General features: G+C 36.2%; 1 protein-coding gene across 10 annotated transcripts in view; it reads left to right on the forward strand.

Moving 5' to 3' along the window:
• The window catches only part of NFIB (nuclear factor I B), a 255,588-nt gene extending 247,269 nt beyond the window's left edge, over positions 1–8,319 (forward strand). For 9 of the 10 annotated variants that reach the window (XM_070742552.1, XM_070742557.1, XM_070742563.1 and 6 more), the window contains one exon: positions 8,123–8,319. In XM_070742552.1, coding sequence (XP_070598653.1) covers positions 8,123–8,252 — 130 coding nt within the window. In that variant the 3' untranslated portion in view covers positions 8,253–8,319. The remainder of the gene's footprint in view (positions 1–8,122) is intronic. The other variant, XM_070742561.1, reaches the window with a different exon arrangement.
• The last annotated feature ends 2,828 nt before the right edge of the window (positions 8,320–11,147 follow it).

Here is an 11,147-nt window from a genome sequence, read left to right on the forward strand (position 1 = left end):
TTCAAGACATACTATCATTTCTATCTGTAATAATATCACATTCCATTCTTGATCTTTGGAATAGTTTACTCAGCACCCACTTAAATGTCTCAGCACCCACTTAAATTAGGCCATGATGATTTTAATCACCGACACAACAGCATACATCCAAAAAGTGTCGTTTTGGTTGCTGGAATGTGGGGAACAATATTTTATCTTGCAAAGCCACGCTTTAGTTAGAGATTGAACTTGGATTTCTTACACTTACGGTTTTGCTTTGGACATTGTTACAGCCAATACTTGGTAGTTTAATCTCTCTGCCTTACTTTAAAAAACTTAGGTTAACCAGGCAACTTGGATTGCAAAAAAAGAACATGGTAAAAAGTATGGTAGTGAAATGATAGATGGGTTATAGAGAAAGGTGATTAGTGGAATACATTTAAATACTTTTGTGGGCTAGAGTTGATGAATAAATGAATGGAAGTAGAGACTCAGATTTAAATATGATCGAAGGGGCTAAAATACAGCATAAGTGTTGGTAATGACCTTTAAAGCCCTACATGGCATTGGACCAGAATATATCCGGAACCACCTTCTACCGCACGAATCCCAGAGGCCGATAAGGTCCCACAGAATTGGCCTTCTCCGGGTCCCATCGACCAAACAATGTTGTTTGGCGGGGCCCAGGGAAAGAGCCTTCTCTGTGGCGGCCCCGGCCCTCTGGAATCAACTCCCTCCAGAGTTTAGAATGGTCCCCACCCTCCTTGTCTTTTGCAAATTACTCAAGACCCAACTTTATCGCCAGGCATGGGGGAACTGAGACATCCTCCCCCAGGCTTTTATATTTTATGTTTGGTATGTATGTGTTGTATGGTTTTTAAATTGTTGGGGTTTTAGATATGTTTTATTTTAATATTAGATTTGTCTCACTGTTATATTGTTTTTGTATTACTATTGTGAGCCGCCCCGAGTCTTCGGAGAGGGGCGGCATACAAATCTAATAAATAATAATAATAATAATAATAATAGTAATAATAATAGTAGTAATAATAATAAAGTCAGAAGGTACAGATTCGTGACATCTGAGTTGTTTTGGGTGTGACAAAGTATGGATAGATTTACAATACATCCACATTAGGCCTCAGTGAATGGTGATAATAATAGAATGAGAAATGAGTTTGGGGTTAAAAGCTCAACATTCTAAATGAGTGTGATCTAGGAGAAAAAAAATCATTGGGTGACATAAATGAATGAGTGGGATTGGGCCCTTTGGAAATCCCCAATTGAATGAGAATGATGATTTATGAGTATGAGTTTAGTTGAAATTATTTTTGTTTCAGATACACAATTTAAGCATAAATCTATTGATGCTTATTGATGGTAAAATGATGTAAATATACAATAATTTGATTGTTAGGTTTGAAGAAAAAGTGTAGATGGATGATGGAGAATTCACACTTGGGAAGACAAATTCTAAGCAAAATACTGTATATTGTAAGACATAATTCCTCAACAAAATGGAATGAATAAAAAGTAGACATAAAACTATTTAAAACAGAACAAAAAGACTAATATCACAAATTGTCACAAAAGTATATTGATTTAATCTAGTAAGTATGGGGAAAATATTTGGTAAAATACGAAATTTTAAAAGCCCATGGTGGAACCAAAAAAAGCATAGAATATTAATGCAAAAACTAAACGTAAGAGAAAGGCACTGTATATTTTGTATAGAGAAAAAAATGCTAAATTATTCAAAGGGATGAAAAAAACTAAAATGAAGCATTTGGCAGAGTGAATGAATTTTAAAATAAATGTAATGAAATGATTTGTGATGAACTGAAGTGAAAGAATGTTGGAAGGAATGTTCTAGAGGTTTCTATGGGAAGGATAAAAATATTTCAAAAAGAATTGAAATGGATGCTAGTAGTGAAAAAATGTTGAAAAATAAAAGGATAAGATTTTGAAAAATAATTGAAATGAATATTCTGCTGCACGAATCCCAGCGACCAGTTAGGTCCCACAGAGTGGGTCTTCTCCGGGTCCTGTCAACCAAACAATGTCGCTTGGTGGGACCCAGAGGAAGAGCCTTCTCTGTGGCGTCCCCGACCCTCTGGAACCAACTCCCCCCAGAGATTAGAATTGCCCCCACCCTCCTTGCCTTTCGTAAGCTGCTAAAAACCCACCCCTGCCGCCAGGCATGGGGGAACTAAGGTACACTTTCCCCCTAGGCCTTTACAATTTTATGCATGGTATGTTTGTATGTATGATTCGTTTTTATATAATGGGTTTTTAACTGTTTTTTAGTATTGGATTTTGTTATACTGTTTTACTGCTGTTGTTAGCCGCCCCGAGTCTGCGGAGAGGGGCGGCATACAAATCCAATAAATAAATAAATAAATAAATAAATATTAATATTGAATTAAAACGTTGAAAAGTAAAACATAAATACTCAAATTTTTAAAAAACTTAAAATACAGATGTGGTTTGCTAATGGAGTCACTTTGATTTATTTAATATGTGTATAAAGACTGCATCTTTGCTTGAAGATTGGAGAATGCAGTTGATTTCCTTCACAGAGTACAAAGCAAGTGGAAAATGCAAGAAGTACAGGGTGTTATTTCCTTAAATGTTAATGGGAAGATGCTGAGATGTATGGTGAAGCTTGTGCTGAACTGAAGGTGGCAGACCAGAGGTTTTTCTTTATCGCTACATTGAAAATTTATATCTGTGAGAAAGTTTATGGTACATAAACTGACGCAGTGAAAGTGCATAACAATGCAAATAGGCTTGAATTTTGCAGGAATGTGGTTTAAAATTCAGTGCTGAATGTGAAGGAAATAATAGCATATGATAGAATAATATATGAAAAGAGATGAAATACTTGGCAAATGGTTCAGTATTATGCAGGGAATAGAATAGAATAGAATTTTTATTGGCCAAGTATCATTGGACACATAAGGAATTTGTCTTAGTGTATATGCTCTCAGTATACATAAAATAAAAGATGCATTTGTCAAGAATCATAATCACTTATATGCTGCCCCGAGTCTTAGGAGAGTGGCGGCATATAAGTCCAAGTAAGTAAGTAAGTAAGTAAGTAAGTAAGTAAGTAAGTAAGTAAGTAAGTAAGTAAGTAAGTAAGTAAGTAAGGTGTAATGCTTAATGATAGTCCGTGTACCAATAATAAGCAATCAAATCGAATTAGGAACCAGTCAATATAAATTGTAAGGATACAAGCAACAAAGTTACGGTCATACAGTCATTAGTTGGATGAGATGGGTGATGGGAATGATGAAAGGGTGCGGACTTATAGTTTGACAGTGTTGAGGGAACTATTTGTTTAGCACAGTGATGGTGTTCAGGAAAAACTGTTCTTGTGTCTAGTTGTTCTGGTATGCGGTCCTCTATAGCATTGTTTTGTGAGTAGGATTCGAAACAGTTTGTGTCCAGGATGTGAGGGGACTAAATATTTTCACAGCCCACTTTTTGACTCATGCAGTATACAGGTCCTCAATGGAAGGCAAGTTGGTAGAAATGGTTTTTTCCCCTGCAGTTCTAATTATCCTCTGAAGTCTGTGTCTGTTTTGTTGGGTTGCAGAAGAAAAGTATGTATTTTCTTGATTGTTTAATAAAAGTGTGGATAAATATGTAAAAGAATTAACTGATTCTGGCCGTAGAAGTGTTTTGAGAATTGGTTGTCTCTTTTATTGAGGAATGAAAATTATTTGTAACAAATGTTAGATTGTATGAAGAAAAGTATAGATTTGAAAGCAAATGATTCAAAGTACGGTAGTTGCTTTTAATAATGAAAACGGAGTGAATGAATGAAAGTTATATGTAAAGGGCAAAAACTAGAGCAACCCAATGAATTAGTATATTTTAGTAGAATGGTGACTAAAGTTGGACAAAAAGATGGAGAAAATTAAGCCCAATTAAGTTGGTAAAGTGCATTCCTTTGTATGAATGACTTTTCCCAATGATCTAAGACAGGCAGATATTGTTTTCTAATGGTAAAGATATTGTTGCCAAATGTAAGCTGTTCCAAATGAAGCTGCTGCCTTTTGCAATTGACTAATAGTGATTTGTGTCAATGTTGATGACATTCCAGTAGTGCTCCAGAAGTTTTGGGATTGCACCCAGGGCACTATTAGTAGTATCTTTTATTTATTTTGTCATAGTTGTTATCCTTCCGATTCCAGCTTTTTCTATTTTGGGATTCCCCTCCCCCCAGTTTTTTCTTTCCTATTCTGCTGTCTCTAGGTATTGCAATGTCCACTTTCCAGATTTTTTTTTCTTATCACCAATTGTTAAGTCTGGCATATTGTGTTGCAAATGCTTGCCTGCTTGAATTCTAAAATCCCAGACACTTAGAGGAAAGTGGTGTTTCTTGCAGATTTTCCAACACATGTTGTTACCACTTTGTTTTGCCTTTATTTTTCATCAGTATGTGTGATTTCTTTACAGTGGTTATTTAGGTGGTCCACTGTTTCTTTGGCTTCTTTGCATAAACACATTTGCCAGTTGTTGCTGTCTTCTCAAATCTGTCTTTATATACACTCTTAAGGCTTGGTTTTGTGCAACAAGAATTAGTCCCTCTGGTCTTTTTTCTGTTCTTAGCTATTGCCAAGTCTTATTACCTACTTAGCCTTTTTTATTTTTATGTATGGGTTATCTATCTATCTATCTATCTATCTATCTATCTATCTATCTATCTATCTATTCAATTTTTATGCCGCCCTTCTCCTTAGACACAGGGCGGCTTACAACATGTTAGCAATAGCACTTTTTAGCAGAGCTAGGCTATTGCCCCCACAATCTGGGTCCTCATTTTACCCACCTCAGAAGGATGGAAGGCTGAGTCAATCTTGAGCCGGAGATGAGATTTGAACCACTGACCTTCAGATCTACAGTCAGCTTCAGTGGCCTGCAGTACAGCACTCTACCTGCTGCGCCACCCCAGCTTCTATAATAATGTAATGTAATACTTTGTGTTACCATGTCTCTTTTTTAGTCTATATTTGATCTTTCTTATAGGCCATTTTTGTCTCTCCCCAATTCAGTAAGTCCACATAGTGTACTAGCTTTAATGCATCTTCTTTACTATCCTTACTGACCTCTTAGAAACGGGGTGAGGTCAACTGTAGACAATCTAAACTTAACGCATTTGGGTTTGGGAAGGAAACCACAGAGTCAGGTAGTGCATTCCAGACATTGATCACTCTGTTGCTGAAACCGTAGTTTCTGCAGTCGAGTTTGCAGCAGTTTACATTAAGTTTGAGTTGATTGTGTGCTCGTGTGTTGTTGGGGTTGAAGTTGAACAAATCATTGACAGATAGGACATTGTGGTAGATGATTTTATGAATTACATTGGCTTAGGGCCAGACTATCTACAGGACCGTCTCCTGCCACATACTTTCCAGAGACTAATAAGATCACACAGAGTTGCCCTCCTCTGCGTTCCGTCAACTAAGCAATGCAGGTTGGCCGGGACCCTCTTCTCTGTGGCTGCCCTGGCTCTATGGAACCAACTCCCCCCCCCCCCCGATGTCCATACTACTCCCATTCTACTGGCCTTCCAAAAGGCCATGAATACCTGGCTGTGCCAGCAGGCCTGGGGGCCATGAAACAGACATCTGTCATGGCCAATTATAATATATGTATGTATATGTGTTACCTGGATTGATTGAGTTATGTATTGAAGTTTACAGTTTTAGATTTTCCTTATTTGACTTCTTTTTTATTGTATTTGTATTTTTATATTGTTGTAAGTTGCTCTAAGTCCTTCGGGATTGAGCGGCATAGAAGTTGAATGAACAAACAAACAAACAAATAAATAAATAAATGTCAGCTCAAAAGCAAAGTTCTAGGCCAGTGATGGCGAACCTTTTTTTCTTTGGATGCCAAAAGCGCAAGTGTGCGTGCACTTTTGCGCATGTGCAAGTGCGCACACCCATAATCCAAGGTCTGGAGAGGGTGAAAATGGGCTCCCTCGTCCCCCGGAAACTCTTTGGAGGCCGTAAGCAGCCCATTTCCCAACTTCTGGTGAACCTGATAGGCCCATTTTTTCCCCACCCTCACCCCATGGAGGTCCTCTGGAAGCCAAAAACGCCTTCCCAGAGCTTCTGACAAGCCAAAAATCGGCTGGTCAGGGCGCACATGCATGCTGGAACTGAGCTAGGCCCACAGTTTGTGTGCCAGCAGATATGGCTCTGCATGCCACTTGTAGCATGCATGCCATAGGTTCGCCATCACTGTTTTAGTCTATCTAAGCCCCAGATTTCAAGTCTCATGGAATAAGGTATTCTGTTGCGAGCAGAGGAGTGGAGGACTCTTCTTGTGAAATATTTCTGGGCTCTCTCGATTGTAGATCGTATTGATATCTGATATGCAGTGTAGGTTCCAGACAGGTGAGCACTGTATTTGAGAATTGGTCTAGCAAATGTTTTGTATGGTCTGGATAGTAGTGTAATATTTTCAGAAAAGAAGCAATGCAAGATTAGATTAATAACTCTTAGTGCCTTTTTGGCAACATTGTTACAGTGGGCTCTGGCATTTAGATCATTAGCTATGAATACTCTAGGGTCCTTGACAGAATTAGGGTCATCTAAAAGATAATGTCCTCCCACTTGTATTTTTTTTAATTCTTTTTGCCAATGTGTAAGACAGAGCATTTATTGGTTGAGATTTGAAGTTGCCAGTGGTCTGACCATTCTGAGACATGGTTAAGGTCTTTTTGAAGTACAGTATTGTTGGTAGTGTTAAATAATTTAACATCATCAGCAAAGAGAGTGCAGTTGCTTTTAATAGGATCACAGAGGTCATAACATTATTATGCATTAACATAATGGACAAATACTGTATGTAAACTATATGTCACTAAATTAAAAAGATAAAGATGATGGACAACTTTCAAGATCTTTTTGAATTAAAAATACAAAATAATAGCAGCTACAATATATCTTGATGATAAAACCTTTCAGTTTTATAAAAGGCCTCATTTTGTCCTAGGTATCTACAGTATGTATGTTGCATCTGTTCTTAAGGTATATTGTATTGAAATCTGACATAGAAAATAAGTCTCAGGAATTGGCTCAAATATGACTGGCTAGCATCATTTATCAAGGATGGAAAGAATCTGCCAGTTAAACAATATATGTCAATAATTCTCCTTATTTACTTTACAGATAATATTCATTCAGTTACTTAATATAACATCTTATTTACATGTTTTCACAAAAAAAAAAAATGTTTTTATAATAGTAGTAAAAAAGAAATCAAAAGATTTATTTGACCTGAAAAAAATATCAGAGCATGTTAAGTTGGTCTGTATAGTCTTAACTGGGCATTAATTCTGAAAATAGGACTGAATGGTGTTGTCTAGTTTCTATAAGACTTCTAGACCAGAAATATTTTAAGTCCGCTTTACATTATATTTGCCACAAATCTACCTCATGTTAAAGCAATTTTTATTTCCTCTGTAAGTGTGTAAATCTAGTTATAATACAAAAGCCAGTGTGGTGTATTTTTTTAACCTAATCAAGAGACAGCCAGTCAGAGGCTTGTAAAAATCTTCTGGATTTGCATAATAATAACTTATGAGACTTGTACCATTCTCCAAAGATTCATAAATAACACTGATAAATACTTTGTGTGGTCCTTTTTAACACAATTACAATATGATAGACTGTTTGAAATACTTAGGCAAATGTTAAAATTGTCACATTATGTTGCAACAAGAATCCTATTGCTAACTATAATTCATTTTCATTTAACAGTCTCCCCACATAAAGGAAAAATAGTAATAAAAAGCATTGTTTCTCTATAAGTGCATATTAAACGTGAATGCTGTTATTAAGAGAAGCTTGTGTTGATAGGAACAATATTCTACTCTGCAAGCATCAAGGGCTGTGTTAAATGGCAGCAGCCTATACTAAGCACTTACTCATTTGCCACAGGTAGTTTTAGGATTAAATTGATAGAGCAATCAGTCACTGTAATATTCTATTTGCACTTTAAAGTTAAAATGTGCTGTTAGAATTATTGTTCAAATTCAGGTGCCTTTCAGATGTTCATTAAAAGGTGTTGCTACTTCAACATTTTAAATGTTTTTCTGCTTTCTTTTTTTCTTTTCCTTTAACAGTCCTGGTACCTGGGCTAGCTTGGTCCCCTTCCAAGTATCAAACAGGACATCAATTCTGCCCACAAATGTCCAAAATTATGGTTTGAACATAATTGGAGAGCCTTTTCTTCAAGCAGAAACAAGCAACTGAGGGAGATTGAAACTGAACAAATACTATAAAAAGAAAGGAAGATGGGACAAAAAAAGCAAAGAAGAAACTGAAGAAAGAAGAAACATAAACCAGCAATTGCAGCACTTACAATCATTAATTCCCTTAAGATTGAAACTGTAATGGCAAAACAACAGCAACAACGAAAAGCATGATTGGGGGAGAGGATCGATGATATTTCACTGATGCGTGGAAAGATGCTCCTCCTGAGTAGCCTTTGTTCTATGAAATCCACTGGGAAATAGATGTTCTGTCTCTGACAATATATTTTAACTGACTTTCTAGATGCCTTAATATTTGCATGATAAGCTAGTTTATTGGTTTAGTATTCTTGTTGTTTACGCAATACGCATGGGATCACTATTCCTAGTTAGCTCTCAAAACAAAGGCTAGGAGGCATCCACAGAACTGCAGGAGAAGGAAGGCCAGAAGCCATTTTTTTCCTCAGCAGTCTGGTTTCTAAAAGATTTTTCAAAGAAAAAGAAACAAATCCAGCTTTTAGTTGCCAACCCCAATTTTATTTAACTTAGGTCCTTAACCCAGTCTTTTCTTAGTGTGTTAACCAGTTTAAATTTTTCAGGAAGTCATTTAAATAAGCAGGCATTCTATAAAATCAATGCCTTACTTTGGGTAAAAGAAAGTGTTATCTTCTCAAATGACAGTTTAAAAAACCTGAGAAAGACACTAAAATAATTCCCCATGCTAATGAAAACATTAGAGGCAAGTGCAATTTAAAACCTGTATCTAAAGGGGATAATTGTTATAAGTCCTTTAGCCCTTGGACTCTAAATCGAGGGGATTAAAAGACAAGATAAGTTTCAAAAGTATTTCGAACAAATGTATTTTCCTTCCACTTTTGAAAGGGAGGGGTCATTAAAAGGCATTAACTAAATCAAGACAAATCATTTACTTGAGCAAAGGAAACTAATTGAAACACAGCACTTAACGTTGATTTAGCTTCTGCCTCCTTTGAGGTATCTTATTTATTTAAAGTTACTGGTTGAATCAAGAACCCATAAATAATGGAAAAGGTTCTCTAGAACCTTCATGACAGAGACTAAGAGAGGTAAATCCATGTCACAGGGGCATAGCTTCTGGTTTACAAATGGGAATGATAGGTTGTTGGGTTGTGGGAAAGGGATTTGAAATATATTTTTTAAATGCACTCTTTAAAAAGTCTAATGACAGGGTGCTGAAAACTTGCATGGTGCTCTCAGAAATTAGCCTTGTTTGACAGATTTCTCATATACACAATATTGTGCATGGGCGGATACATTTTGCCTCTACGTCTCTATAAAGAATAATTAAAACTATCCAGTAATCCTAATTTGCACGAAGTTATAATGTCCACATAACGTGCCTTGCCTTGAAATCTAAAAAGTGACATCACTACACTTGTTTTGCTGCATTTATTATCATTTTAAATCTGTACCATTTTTATGACAAAATATTTTGTACGCCAGATGGGAAAACAACAACAACAAAAGTGACATCATGGATTTTTTAAGCAGTTATAACTTTATCTCACATTTATAAAGCATATCATGGCTGTGTATAGTTGCCGCTTAAAAATTGTAATCGACCAGCAATATTTTCAGTATTTTGGTGTTTTTTCTATTAATCTTTCATGTTTTTTCATCTTCCAATTAATATTGGGGGGAGGGGATTCAAATTTATACGACTTATGCAATACCAAGTTTTGCCTATGTAGGTAGTGCTTTTAGCTGTATTGGTTATTATAGGTAAGTACACAGATTTAAAAGACAAAAGATTAATGTATGCTTTTTTTGTTTGTTGGTTTGTTTTAATTGACCAAAGTGGGTACTGCTATTTTTGCAGTGTGATGAGGTCCTTTTTGTGTACTAAGAGATGGACAGGGGATTTTTTTTAAAAAAAATTACGTACATATATCTATATATTCCGGGGTGGGTGGGGAGGATTTTTAACACTTGACAGTGTAGCTGTGAAGCAGAGCACCATTGGCTGGGTGAAGGCTACAAAGCAACTCTTCTTCCTATTGTGATTTAAGAACAAAACTTTAAAAAACCCTAAAAAGGTGTTTTCTTTTAAACTTTCCACCTGGGGTGCAAGCTGAAATCATTTCTGGTTTGAAAACAGGCATTGTAATAATGAAAAATAAGTAATAATGGATTTTATTGGAGGCAGACCTGATATGAGGAAAAAATAAAATAAATTCAAAACCCACAGAGATCAAAAGCCCTGTAAAATTTCACAACATACACCCATCAGATAAAAACATAGTTTGAGATGTAAAAATCACGTAGCATGCACTACCAAAACAGTACATGCTATGACGCAAACATCATCTAAAGTTGCCAATTGTATAATAAGTATTGAATTGGATTCAAGGATTTTGGAGGTCTTCTAATCTAAACCCCTGCTTCAGTATTTTTTTCTGTGCATTTTCAGTGGGAGTTCCATGATATCTTCTCCTTTGTCCTTTTACAAGAAATGAAATTTCTGTATTCCCTAGCATCACTGATTTCTATTGTCAGAGGTCAGGTAGCAATGAAGGACTGGATCAGTCAGGACTAATCCAGGGGTGCCTTGGCAACTTTAAGACTTGTAGACTATGCTGACTGGAGAATTATGGGAGTTGAAGTTCACAAGTTTTAAAAATTGCCAAGTTTGAAGACCTCTGGACTAATCAGTCAGTGGATTGTTTTGGCTGGATCAGATCCGTTCTATAACCTTTCTCCCATATCGATCTTTGCTCCTATATTTCAGTACAAATCGCCAAGCACAAAAATGCCCATATACAATGTGTTTGTGGACAACCTGGTTAGATAGAAAACTATCAGCTCTAATGGTTTAATTGTAAAATTTTTCTTCTGTGGATAAAAGGTGATTCTATGG

This window comes from Erythrolamprus reginae, chromosome 2 (assembly GCF_031021105.1).
Source record: "Erythrolamprus reginae isolate rEryReg1 chromosome 2, rEryReg1.hap1, whole genome shotgun sequence".
In the NCBI taxonomy this organism is placed as follows: domain Eukaryota; kingdom Metazoa; phylum Chordata; class Lepidosauria; order Squamata; family Dipsadidae; genus Erythrolamprus; species Erythrolamprus reginae.